This window comes from Musa acuminata, chromosome BXJ1-11 (genome assembly GCF_036884655.1).
Source record: "Musa acuminata AAA Group cultivar baxijiao chromosome BXJ1-11, Cavendish_Baxijiao_AAA, whole genome shotgun sequence".
Lineage (NCBI taxonomy): Eukaryota > Viridiplantae > Streptophyta > Magnoliopsida > Zingiberales > Musaceae > Musa > Musa acuminata.
In genome coordinates, this window is record NC_088337.1 from 2,369,266 (window position 1) to 2,382,901 (window position 13,636).

At 47.6% G+C, this 13,636-nt stretch overlaps 2 protein-coding genes across 2 annotated transcripts; both read left to right on the top strand.

Annotated features, from left to right (window-relative positions):
* The first annotated feature begins 212 nt into the window (after positions 1–212).
* LOC103970853 (bZIP transcription factor 30-like) lies at positions 213–2,374 on the top strand. Its single transcript, XM_009384780.3, has 4 exons — positions 213–1,567; positions 1,653–1,785; positions 1,871–1,955; positions 2,037–2,374. Exons 1-4 carry the CDS (start codon positions 324–326, stop codon positions 2,234–2,236), a joined length of 1,662 nt encoding a protein of 553 aa, XP_009383055.3. The 5' UTR covers positions 213–323; the 3' UTR covers positions 2,237–2,374.
* A 3,886-nt stretch (positions 2,375–6,260) lies between these two features.
* Positions 6,261–13,402, top strand: LOC135596836 (4-hydroxy-tetrahydrodipicolinate synthase, chloroplastic-like). Its single transcript, XM_065089042.1, has 3 exons — positions 6,261–6,672; positions 8,215–8,292; positions 12,212–13,402. The coding sequence occupies exons 1-3, from the start codon at positions 6,566–6,568 to the stop codon at positions 13,137–13,139; spliced, it is 1,113 nt and encodes a 370-aa protein (XP_064945114.1). The 5' UTR covers positions 6,261–6,565; the 3' UTR covers positions 13,140–13,402.
* Positions 13,403–13,636: the final 234 nt, after the last annotated feature.

Below are 13,636 nucleotides of genomic sequence, written 5' to 3' on the forward strand. Positions count from 1 at the left end.
TGAATGAAGTATCCATCGATGGATCCACGTCTCCATACGCGTACGTCGAATGCACGTCGAGCAATGTGAGCGCCACTCCACACGCGGCATCACAGCTGCATCGATTCGACTGACTCCCCCAGATGTCCGAATGCAATAATACATGGTAATATGCACTCTCAAACACTCTCGAGATGCTCAAATCCTGGCCTTCCCACCGCCGGTGGAGTGCACGCACGACGCCACGACGCCCGGCCCCCACACGGTCACTGGGTGTGCTCGCTTTCGCGAGATTCCAAAAGCGGCCATCTAGTCTATCATCTGATCCAGATTGGCCGCATCCCATGTTGCATCGCCCTCTCCACTTCCCCGAGATAAAATTGAAGGTAAGAAGCACGGTCAAGAGGCTGCGCCAAATCGTTCACGGCACAAACCGGTGTGCTACCATTCCCCATCATTTAATAGATGCTCCGCGAACGGTCACATCGCGATCTCCTTTTTCTTTCTCTGTTCTTCTAAGCTACTTGTGGCTCCGTTTGAAAGGCATGGAGGAAAGTGGCAACGAGCTGATGCAGCAGTTACGGGGGAACCCGTTCTTGCCCCGCTTCAAACAACAACAGTATTCCAGCAATGGCGCGGAGGCCGGCAAATTCCTGTTCCCCGCCCCTCGCTTGCCGCCGATGGCTCACCAATTGCCCCCGGCCGGCCACCTCCACTCCCACTCCCGCTCCCAACCGACCGTCTTCTCCCTCGACTCCCTGCAGTCTCCGAGCTATAACGTCGACTCCACGCCGACCGCAGATGTTTCCATGGACGAGCACCACGTTCGCAGCTCCCACTCCCCGCCGCTCCCGCCCTGTAACGCTGCATCCTGCGCCGTCGACCTTGCCCGGACCAAGGAAGGCCCTCCACCCCGCAAGGCACATAGGCGCTCCCAGAGCGACGTCCCCTTCGCCTTCCTTTCGCCGTCTCAGCCCGTGCAGGCCGAAGATGCCGCTCCCCTCGCCGCGGGGTTCCTGGACTCTGCTAAGCTGACGGCGGCCGCAGTGAAGGTGGAGATCGACTGGAACCGCGGATTGGACGCCGCTGGTGTCACGGGCGACGACTTGTTCAACGCTTACATGAATCTCGATGGCCTCGATGCGCTAAATTCTTCCGAGGACAATCACGAGGATTTTGATAGCAGAGACAGCGGATCCAAGACGAATGCTGCTGACAGTAGCGAGAACGAAGCAGATAGCAACGTGAAGGAACACACTGGTGGCAGTTGTAGTGTTGGACTCCGCGCAAATGATGCTTCCAGGAAGGAAGGGTTGAAACGAAATGCTGCAGGTGATCCTACTCAGGTCATGGCAGCTTCTAGGCACAGTCGGAGTCTTTCGATGGATAGTTTCGTGGGCAAGTTCAACTTCGTGGAGGAGCCGCCAAAGCCGCTGCCTTTTCCCGGATCACGAGCGGGGCACGCGGCGCCGAACACCTTCAGCTTGGAGTTTGGCAACGGCCACTTCAGTGGTGTCGAGATGAAGAAGATCATGGAGAACGAGAAGCTGGTCGAGATGGCAAGGACCGATCCTAAACGTGTCAAGAGGTTCCGTGGATTCGTTCATCTTCCAACACTAAAAGGACATGTTCCGATTACATGAACGCTCTCTGACTTGATCTCGTTATCTCAGGATATTAGCCAACCGGCAGTCTGCTGCGCGTTCCAAGGAGCGTAAGACGAGGTATATAGCAGAGCTGGAACATAAGGTGCAGGCATTGCAGACAGAAACCACCGCTCTGTCAACACAGCTGACTTCATTGCAAGTGAGTCTCGTTCTCCGTTCTTGATCAAGAATTTTCTTGTGGTTTGATTTCTTCATTTTCTTACGTTTCTTCTGATTATCCACAGAGAGACTCAGCTGGCCTCACAAATCAGAACACTGAGCTGAAGTTTCGCCTTCAGGCTATGGAACGACAGGCACAATTGAGAGATGGTAAATGCTATCACTTGCTAGTTGGTGTTTGGTGATTGGAATTATAATTACATCAGAAGCTGTTCTTGTGCCATCATGCAGCTCTAAACGAGGCTCTGACTGCAGAAGTCCAGCATTTGAAGCTTGCTGCTGCAGGACTGACCGATGCTCATTCTTCAAACAGCTTGAATCCTGGAGAAACATCAGTCAATCCTCACATATTTCTACTGCAGCAGCAGTATCCCACTCCGGAAACCACAGATCGAGGCAGTCATGGATTCCAGTTCAGATCAATAACTTGACCATGTAGCGTAGAGAAGAGTTTAATCGGTTGCTTGTTTAGCTATTTCTTCAAGCATTTCTGTGAATGAAGATTCACGATGCTGGATGTGTTTACTCAGGACATCTGTTTCGGTCTGGTGGATTGGGGACATGAAGTTTATTCATTCTGATCGACTTATTTTTTGTGTTATGATCAGGTTGAGATACATTGCGACTGACCACAAGCTCAAGTACTTTGGGTAACTGTTCTAAGGCCATTCACGTATTCAGATAGCCAAAAGAAAATGACACAATTGGCATCCCAGTGTTCTTATTCAAAACGTTTTTGATAGCACAATATTTTGTGAAAATGTGAAAACAGAATTCAATTGTCGGATACACAAAAGGAATTCTTCGAAGTCAATCTTGGTTGGAGTCCTTATCTATCATATACCCTGTGAGATTCCTTCGATGTTTAAATGAGTAAGAGTTCAAAGTATTTGATCAAGTATCAAATATTAAAGGTATAATTCATCGAGGATGGACAGCCTCGTTGAGAACATACTTGGAATGCCTTTTATAATGAGGTTTCTGATCGTTGAATTGAGGTCATGATTAATGCCCTGAATAATTACGCTTTTTCAATAGCCACATATGCGATCGTGTAGCATGTATTCGGGGAACATGGGATATTACCGGTTGAGTCAGATTTCATGTACCAATTTTCATACGGCTGAGTCGATCGTCACATCACCCAATGGATGATGATGCATCGCTCATTTGACAACAAGGTGTCGGTCACATAACGGTGAGGTGTTAACTATGTGATGCCGAGGTGTTGGCACATGGTGCTAAGGTGACAATCATATGACACTGTATCATCACCATTCAGGTGATGTGGTGATCGACTCAGCCCTGCAAAAAATTGGTACACTGAATCTTACTTAATCAATCGTTACCCCATGTTTCTTGGATTTAGTGCTACACGATTGCATATATGGTTGAAAGAAGCGTGTGACTGTTTTGAGCATTAATTATGATCTCAATCCAATAATCAAGTACCACACTATAGAAAACTCTTATGTATATTCAACTTTTAATGGCAACACGATTGAATATGACCAAAACATTCTTTATAATGATAGCATAGTTGAATTGACTCAAAGTGAGCTTTCGATGATAACATAATCAAACCAATTCAAAGCACTCATTTTAACGATAATTGATCGAATCAACTCGACGCACTCATTTCGACGACGATATGAGTAAATTGGCCCAATGAACATTGTCGATAATAGGATGGACAAATTGTCCTCCTTATAGTTAGTAATCAAACAAAAACTTCATTGTGCCTCAACTCCACTACATATACCAAGTAATGATATGGGTAAGTGATATGAGAATAATACATAAGAGGACTATTGACACCTCAATGTTATGTGATTGACATCCAATGTAATATGACTAACCCCTTAACATCATATAGTCGATACCTCACAACTATATGGCTAACACCTTGATGACATGATGCATCATCACCCTTCGAGTGATGTGGCGATTGACAAAGACATACAAAAATTGGTACATAGGAACTCATTTGATTAGTCATCACTTCATGTTTCCTCGATTCAACTCTATACGATAACATATGTGGCCAAAGGAAGCACATAACTATTCCAAGCATTAACCATGACTTTAATCTAATGATCAAATATCGCACTATAAAAGCCCCCAAGAATGTTCTTAAGAGGCTCCCTCTTCTCTAGTGAATAATGCCTTTTATATCCTACACTTGACCTAGTCTTTTAAACCGTTTACTGATTTAAATATCGGAAGGACTTTGTTGGATATGCCCTGATATAATTTTTTTGCATGATCCCTTATTGAACCCATTCATCTCCCAACATCAAGTTTACAATAGACTTAAATTTTGATCATGGTTGGCTTTGAACCCTCTCTACGTGTCATGTAACTAAATATTACGTTAATAGAATAGCATTAGAAGGATGACTTAACAAAATAATGATATGAACCACTTAAGTAAAAGAGATATCATTGGGGCTAAACAGTAAATCATACCAACTTTTGGTGGGATAAAGTGAACTTGCATCGTACCACCTTTTGGTTGGATAATGTGAACTTGAAACTGAGCAACACCAATATCACCGAATCATCTAAATAAGTAATTCCCAATACCAATATGGTCAAATCGTTTGACGAGGCGATCCCAATAATAACATGATAAAATTATCTAAAGAGATGTTCTCAACACCAACATGGTCAAACCTCATGAAGAGCTAGCTCCCAATACCAACACAGGTGAACTATTTGAAGAGCTAATTTCTAACACTAATATGATCAAATTAGAGGCAATTCTTAATACTAACATAGGCAACCATCGACACTAATATGGTCGAATCACTCCAAAAAGTGTCTCTTGACACCAACACAATCAAACAAATCTAAGAGATGACACTCGATACCAACACAACTGTATCACTCAAAGAGGTGGCTTCCAATACTAATACGATTGAACCACTTGAAGAGGCAACTCTTGGTAATGACGTAACCAAATCGGCCTAAGGCTCCTTTGAACGATTAACCCAAAATATTCCTTATGATAATGGCATAATCGATTAACCCAAAACTCTCCTTTTAATGGTAGCTCAACCAAATTGGTTTAAAGGGCTCCTTTGAACGATAGTGTGGCCAAATCGATATAAAGTGCTATTTTGATGATGATGCAGCTGAATTAACCCCCTCAATGATATACCAAATCAGCTAAGGTATTATTTCGACGATAATATGGTTGAATCAACCTAAAGTGCTCCTCTTGACAATAATACAAATGGATCAGCCTAAAAAAGTTCTTACAATGATAATGTGACCAAATTAACCCAAGACACTCTTTTCCATAATAGCACAACTGAATCAATGCAAAGCACTTCTTTCAATGATATGCAATTGAATTGGCCTAAAATATGATTAAATCAGTCTAAAATACTCCTTTTGACGATAATATGATGAAATCAACCCAAACCACTCTTTTCGATAATAACATGATCAAATTGGCCCAAAATACTTTTTCAATAAAAGGGTGATCGAATCATCATCCTTATGATCAGTAGTCAAATAGAATCTTCATTATGTCACAACTCTATTGCATATGCCAAGATGAGGGCAAATGATTTGGAGATAATAACATTAGAAAGACTATCACCTTAATTCTATGTCACTAACACTTAGCACCATATGATTAACACCTTAACACCACATGACCGACACCTTAATATCAGATGGGTGACGCATCATCACCATTTGAGTGATGTGACAATCGACTCAACCCTATGAAAATTGATATAAGAGATTCATCACTACATAATCACATATGTCGTCAAAGAAAAAAAAAAGTAATAACTCAATCCAACAATCAAATGTCAAAGACCCCTACATATATTTTCATTGAGCCCTTTTTAATAAATTATATTTTTTATTTTTGATACTTGATCGGATCTTTCGAAACTCTTACTCATTTAAATATTAAAGGACTTTTATTTCCGAACATAGTTCTTTTTTAAGAATCCATTGCTACACTCATTTATTTGGCCGACATCAAATTTATGATATACTTAAACTAGAATCCATATCCCCCTATTCAACAACCAAACCTTTAACCGAAGTAAAATTAAACATATTTTATCAAACCATGGGCCACTGTAGTTGGGTACGAAAACAATTTGCCAATCGTTGGTAATAGTGTTTGGATCGTAGCCATTGATGTTGGGCATGTTCCGATGACCACCGGCGTTTCTTGGTATTGGTGTAACACAAATGGCAATTACGGGCCGGGCTGGTAGCCAACCGTCCTTCGGGCCCCCCACCGTATTCCCTCCGCCACGCGCCGCGTAATATACGTTTGACGTAAGACAAATTATTGGATCGGAAGCTATGGGCACAGCGGGCCCCACGCGGGAAGAAAGTAGGAAATGAGCGAAGAAAGGCGGTAGAAATATTAAAACCCTAGCGAGACTTGGCGACGCGAAGACTCGTGACTTAGCCTTACCCACACACCCCCCCCCCCCCCACCTCTCCCTGTTTCCATCCCTGACTCGCCTCCCTTCTCCCCTAAAACATCGACGAGAAGTCGCCGTCACATGGATTCCACAGCTACTGCGCCGCTCCGTTGCCTCTCAACCGCCGCCGACGCCACCGCCACCCCTATTTCCATCAGAATCACCATTCCCACCATCGTTTGTTGAATCGTTCGACGTCTCCTCAGCGATCCTGTGTAAGACGGTTGATCACTCTCTGGGCTTTGTTGTTTTTGTTGTTCCTCCACTTGACAAGAGGAAGATAGAAGAGAACGGAGGATGGCGTCTTTACTGATAACGAGCCACAACTTGTCATCGGCCGATGCCGCGGCGGCTCTTAGATCTCGGCTGAAGCCTTTTCGTGCGGCATACGACTCCTGCCAAAGGTTGATCTTGTTTTAGTCTGGCTTGTTTCCCGGGTCAATGTGCTATGTTTCTTCTCTGACTCCTGTTTTGTCTCAAGTTTCATGTAGTATTGGAATATTTGAACGTAGATATGTGACATCACTTCACTACTTCATGCTAATCACTAGATATCCATAGCTTGTGCCAAAGTCATTTTTTTTCGCAAAGTATGACAATCTATTGAGCGCGCTATGAGTTTGGAAAGTCGATTGCTTTCGAAACAGAGGATCCTCATTGCACTTATTTCGTGTCAAATTTCAACGCAGAAGGAATGGCAACTTTTTCTTAAGAATACAAACGATAATGCTCATTTAGATGTCCACAAACTTCCAAGTAGGAAATTAGCAAGAACCTTCATATGTACTGTTGGCAGAAGTCTAGAAATAATTAACGAGAAGGGTACTATGGTATAGAAGCTTTTGAGCCAAAGATTATATTCAAAACTCACCAGCTAAAGAAATGAGTCTACTTGATATGGTCCTAAGCCTCGTGGGTACCTTTTATTATCGGCAAGCTCAGCGGACATGAGAAAGTTATGACTTGTACACATGCATTACAAGATTTCCTCGAGTTTCTTCATGGGACCTTTGCAACTGTTATTCCATCTTAATGGCTTATGTGTCCATAATGATGTGCTAGGAATCTATTATCTGTGTTGTTTTATCTTGCGAGTGGATCTCTCCATCCATGAAATGGATGCCTACAGGGATGTTCTGTAGCCACTCACTCATCAAGTGACTCATAACTGATTTGGTAAGTTTGTAAACTTCAAATGTCAGGGCATTGTAAACTAAATTATATTGGACAAGTATAAAGGTTTATTTTTATCTCAATCTTAAATGGCAAATTAAGGATGTTGGTCTTCCAAATTTTACTTTGATTTAGGATTTAGGATTTAGGAGATGTGTTCATACTTACCTTTCTTACAAGAAATTCTCATTTATATCCAAGTTTGAAGAAACAGGTTAATATAACATATTGACAAATTTCACAAGCAAAGTATTCCTGTCCATCTAGAAGATGTTGCTAGAAGAACCATACATGTACAAGACTTATACATGTTTATATCACTGGAATTCTTTCTTGTTTTATTGTATATGCATAATTGTGTACTGATCAACACATGTTGCCACGAGTTGAAGCATGCCATACAGTGGCAGAAAAGTTTCGGCATGCCCCATGCAGATTCATGCCAAGGGTACCAACATTTAGTTGAAATATGTTATTGCTATTTTATTATTATACAGTTCCAATAAGAGAGCCATCTACTGTCAGTTTCTTGACATCTTTGACAAAAAGATAATAAACTTTTGATGTATAGGCTGCATTTTACTGTTGAACTCAATTTCTATTCAGTTTTCAAGCTTCTTAGGTTATGGTTGGCACTGTATAATACTCTAGCTGAGACTGTTGTATATGTTTTTTGTTGTTCCATTCTTGCTAGCTTGAACCACGTAGGAACTTTGATGAATAATTTGTGGCAACTGCTCTATGCTGATGCTTTCTTGGATGCATACATCTAGGGCTAGAAGATGGAGATCTCCAAAAGCTGCCATCATCCATACTATTCACCTCCCTATGCGCAGCTTAGAATTTAACAGGTTGGTCTTACAGGAACACATAATAGTTTATCCTCGCAAATCATACCAATCCTCCTATTATCTTTAACTTGCTTTTTGCTCATATGAATGATGAATGATGCTGATATATATATATATATATATATATATATATATATATATATATATATATATATATATATATATATATATATTGTTGTGGGAAACAACTTTGAGCCGTGGCCTCGGGGCCGACGCGGCTCGGTTCGGGTCCGGACGACGGGGATCTCCCTGGGGCGTTCCTCGAGCCCGTGGGGTCGGTCCGGTGCGATGGTCCGGTCGGGACGGGGTCGTCGTGTCCTCCGGGCGGGAACTCCTCGTCCGCGCGTCCGACGGGGACCCTCGGCTTCGCACCTGCACAAAGGTCGGGCCGGGGCGCTCGGCCCGACCCCTCCGACGATCAAGTTAGCCGAAGATGTGGAGGGGGTTTCAGAAGAAGAGGTGTTTGTATCTGTCACTCCCCCCTCTTTCTGATGAACGAGAGGGTATTTATAGGGAAGCTTACTGCTTCCTGAGCTGCCCGCTTGCAGGGGGCAGGCTGGTAGCGTCTGACTTTGTGTTGGCGTGGCGTGAAGAATTGAGCTTTGACAGAATGTTAATGCGCCTCGGTCGGCGTTCCGGTCTGCATTTACCAGGTGCTGTTGCGTAAGGCGTCATCTGACGTCAGTTGAGTCTTATCATAATTACTATCCTCATCATATTCCCCCCCGGAAAAAAGCTATGCGTCGGTCGTTGTAACGGGAGTCCGAGGCATGGGTTCAGCTTTCAGGTGCGCTGGCCGCGCAGACGCGGTCTCGGGGAGCATGGAGCCGAGGAGCACGACGCAGGCGGGCTGGCCGCGCAGGCGTGTCTCTGGTCATGGAGCCGAGGAGCACGACGCGGGCGGGCTGGCCGCGCAGGCATGTCTCGGGTCATGGAGCCGAGGAGCGCGACGCAGGCGGGCTGGCCGCGTAGGTGTGTCTCGGAGAGCATGGAGCCGAGGAGCACGACGCAGGCGGGCTGGCCGCGCAGGTGTGTCTCGGAGAGCATGGAGCCGAGGAGCACGACGCAGGCGGGCTGGCCGCGCAGGTGTGTCTCGGGGCATGGAGCCGAGGAGCACAACGCAGGCGGGTTGGCCGCGCAAGTGTGTCTCGGGGCATGGAGCTGAGGAGCACGACGCAGGCGGGCTGGCCGCACAAATGTGTCTCGGGGAGCATGGAGCCGAGGAGCCCGACGTAGGCGGGTTGGCCGCGCAGGTGTGTCTTGGGGCATGGAGCCGAGGAGCACGACGCAGGCGGGCTGGCCGCGCAGGTGTGTCTCGGAGAGCATGGAGCCGAGGAGCACGATGTAGGCGGGCTGGCCGCGCAGGTGTGTCTCGGGGCATTGAGCCGAGGAGCACGATGCAGGCGGGCTGGCCGTGCAGGTGTGTCTCGGGGCATGGAGTCGAGAAGCACGGCGCAGGCGGGCTGGTCGCACAGGTGTGTCTCGGGGTATGGGGCCGAGGAGCACGACGCAGGCGGGCTGACCGCGCAGGTGTGTCTCGGGGCATGGAGCCGAGGAGCACGACGCAGGCGGGCTGGCCGCGCAGGTGTGTCTCGGAGAGCATGGAGCCGAGGAGCACGACGCAAGCGGGCTGGCCGCGCAGGTGTGTCTCGGGGCATGGAGCCGAGGAGCACGATGCAGGTGTGTCTTGGAGAGCATGGAGCCGAGGAGCACGATGCAGGTAGGCTGGCCGCGCAGGTGTGTCTCGGGGAGCATGGGGTTGAGGAGCACGACGCAGGCGGGCTGGCCGCGCAGGTGTGATCTCGGGGAGCATGGAGCCGAGGAGCACGACGTAGGCGGGTAGGCCGCACAGGCGTGGTCTCGGGCAACATGCCGCCCTGAGGGGGGCTCGGCAGTCTACGGCCGAGGGATATGGCTCAGGCGGGCAGGCCATGCTGAGGTGGACTCGACAGACTTCGGCCGAGCCGTGTAGATTCAGAAGGATTTAGGCCGGGGCTAACCGCGAGTCGGGAGGTAGTCAGGTAGATACTGAACCTTCGCTCGGAAGAGACTGAGGCAGGGCCTAAATTTCTTTTCACGAGGACTACATCGGATAGCCGTCGCGGGTGCTTGACCCCTTCTATGGAGCCCGCTGCCGAAAGTCGTCCCTTCTCCTTACGGCCACCCAGGCCTCCGCCGCGATGCACTGGTTAGCCCGCTGGAGCATCTCTGGCATCGTGGTGGGGGGCCGCTCCACGAGGGACCAGAGGAATCTGGAAGGTCGTAGGCCTATTATAAACACCTGCACCAACTGAGAAGGGTGAGTGTCCGGCAAACCCCGGATTTGTGTGGCAAAGCGACCCACAAAATGTGAGAGGGGCTCGTCCTCCCTTTGTTTGAGTCCGAGGAGCAGTGCCGCGGAAGGCTTCGGCCATGCGTAGGCCACGAAGTGGAGCTCGAAGTCCTTGACGAGCTGGTCGAAGGAAGCGATAGTTCCGGTCCTTAAGCCGTCGTACCATGCGTGGGCCGGCCCTCTCAGAGTGGTAGGGAACGCTCTGCACATCAAGGCATCAGAGGTTCCGCATAGTGCCATTTGGGCGCGAAAAGCAGCTACATGGTCCGCCGGGTCGGGGGAGCCATCGTAAGCGTCCAGAGAGGGGAGCTGGAAGTCCGGGGGGACTGTCAAATCCCGTATCTCGGGCGTGAAGGGAGACCCTTGGTGTGCGTCCTCCCCGAGCTCTCCCTTGGACCTGCGAACCTCATTTTGCACCTCGTCGAGTCGCTGGCTGACGAAGCGCAACTGGGCTCGTAGGGTGTCCGAAGAGAGTGCCTCGGGTTCCGAGCGGCTGCTCGGGTTTGCCATTACTGGATCCCCGAGTGGGGCCGGTCGGACCCGAGGCGAAGTGGGGAACGCCGGAAGTGTCGTGTGGGCCCGAACGGGCGCCTTGCGTTGTCGCAGTTGTTGGACTGCAGGCGGGTGTGCCGGATAAGGAACGAGCGGGATGATGGTTTGCACCATATCCATCAGATCTCGGACTTGACGGGCGAGGTCCTGAAAGGCCTTGGGTGACACGGGCGTCGAGTCGGCGGGGGCGCCGTCGTGCGGCGACAAACCCGGGTCGTTGAATATTTGCCAGTATCGTTCGGAGGTCGTGGCGGGGTGTTTGTCACGATGGCATCCGTGCGGGGGATGTTCCTCTGAGGCTTCGGTCGGGCGCGGCCTCTCAGCCGTGGGCTCGTCTGGGCCGCTCGGGTGATAACCCGACATTCCGGGCCCTCCTTCTAGCGCCAATCTGTTGTGGGAAACAACTTTGAGCCGTGGCCTCGGGGCCGACGCGGCTCGGTTCGGGTCCGGACGACGGGGATCTCCCTGGGGCGTTCCTCGAGCCCGCGAGGTCGGTCCGGTGCGATGGTCCGGTCGGGACGGGGTCGCCGTGTCCTCCGGGCGGGAACTCCTCGTCCGCGCGTCCGGCGGGGACCCTCGGCTTCGCATCTGCACAAAGGTCGGGTCGGGGCGCTCGGCCCGACCCCTCCGACGATCAAGTTAGTCGAAGATGTGGAAGGGGTTTCAGAAGAAGAGGTGTTTGTATCTGTCACTCCCCCCTCTTTCTGATGAACGAGAGGGTATTTATAGGGAAGCTTATTGCTTCCTGAGCTGCCCGCTTGCAGGGGGCAGGCTGGTAGCGTCTGACTTTGTGTTGGCGTGGCGTGAAGAATTGAGCTTTGACAGAATGTTAATGCGCCTCGATCGGCGTTCCGGTCTGCATTGACCAGGTGCTGTTGCGTAAGACGTCATCTGACGTCAGTCGAGTCTTATCATAATTACTATCCTCATCATATATATATATATATATATATATATATATATATATATATATATATAACTTGTTTTTGCTTAATATTCTGATGCTAACTCTGCTGTTGGTGTTTGCTGTTTCAGGACATCTGTTGACGATATCAAATGCTTAAGATTAATCACAGCCATCAAGACCCCATACCTGCCTGATGGGAGATTTGACCTTGAAGCGTATGACTCCTTGATGCACATGCAGATTGTTAATGGTGCTGAAGGTGTAATAGTTGGAGGTACCACGGGAGAGGGTCATCTCATGAGCTGGGACGAACACATTATGCTCATTGGACACACTGTCAATTGCTTTGGTTCATCAGTCAAAGTCATCGGGAATACCGGAAGCAACTCCACGAGAGAGGCAATCCATGCAACTGAGCAAGGTTTTGCCGTAGGAATGCATGCTGCATTGCATATCAATCCTTATTATGGAAAGACATCCACGCAAGGAATGGTCTCGCATTTTGAGTCTGTCCTTTCAATGGGCCCAACAATCATATACAATGTGCCATCGAGGACAGGGCAGGATATTCCTCCTGCAGTTATACAGCAAGTCTCCCTGATTCCTAATATGGCAGGTGTTAAGGAGTGCATGGGAAATGACCGAATCAAAGATTATGTAAATAAAGGGATCACGATATGGAGCGGAAATGATGATGAGTGTCATGATGCTAGGTGGGCATCTGGTGCCACGGGGGTTATTTCTGTTGCTAGCAACCTCATTCCAGGTTTGATGCACGAGATCATGTTTCGAGGGAGGAATCCTTCACTGAAGGCGAAGGTGATGCCTCTCATAAAATGGCTGTTCCGAGAACCAAACCCTATTGGTCTTAATACTGCTCTTGCACAGCTTGGTGTGATTAGACCAGTTTTCAGGTTGCCTTATGTTCCACTTCCTCTGGAGAGGAGACTTGAATTCCTAGGCATCGTGGAGGCGCTCGGGCGTAAGAATTTTGTGGGAGAAAAAGATGTACAGGTTCTTGATGACGATGACTTTGTATTGTTAGGTAGGTACTAGTGCATGGTCTGCCTAAGTTTAGAGAATACATTGTATCTGGTAACATCTAATGGGGCTTAAATTTTGTTTGATTTGTGATGGGAAATTAAAGATGGAGTGAAAAAGGTAGTTATCTTTCTTAATGTTTCTCTCAAAAGAAAAGCTATCTTTGTTAATACCATCTGTATACTGTATGTTGAGATATTTCAACGTTCATGTTCTTCCTAGGCTATCGATTAAAATAAATTTCAAAAACTGCAGACTTGATTGACTTATATTGAGAATTGCAATTTCACTGTGAATGTATTCAAGTTTTAATTATGCTGCATGTTCTTTGTGATTCTAGTTTAAGCTTGCAGTTAGTTCCAATAGGACTTGTCGCATTTGTCGGCTTTGCACTGACTTGGTTACATGATGGATATATGACAACCTCGAAATTATCTCTACAAGCTTTCAGTTGCGTGTTTTCCAGCATTGGATGAAACATGTTATAAAGAGTCGTTGTACCCTTCAGGGGG

Excerpts from the sequence above, each read along its gene's own strand:
- LOC103970853 (XM_009384780.3), top strand. The coding sequence starts at position 324 with ATGTTGCATCGCCCTCTCCACTTCCCCGAGATAAAATTGAAGGTAAGA. Across the intron at positions 1,786-1,870 it reads CACAGCTGACTTCATTGCAA|AGAGACTCAGCTGGCCTCAC; the intron begins GTGAGTCTCGTT and ends GATTATCCACAG. Across the intron at positions 1,956-2,036 it reads ACAGGCACAATTGAGAGATG|CTCTAAACGAGGCTCTGACT; the intron begins GTAAATGCTATC and ends GCCATCATGCAG.
- LOC135596836 (XM_065089042.1), top strand. The coding sequence starts at position 6,566 with ATGGCGTCTTTACTGATAACGAGCCACAACTTGTCATCGGCCGATGCC. Across the intron at positions 6,673-8,214 it reads GCATACGACTCCTGCCAAAG|GGCTAGAAGATGGAGATCTC; the intron begins GTTGATCTTGTT and ends GCATACATCTAG. Across the intron at positions 8,293-12,211 it reads CGCAGCTTAGAATTTAACAG|GACATCTGTTGACGATATCA; the intron begins GTTGGTCTTACA and ends TTGCTGTTTCAG.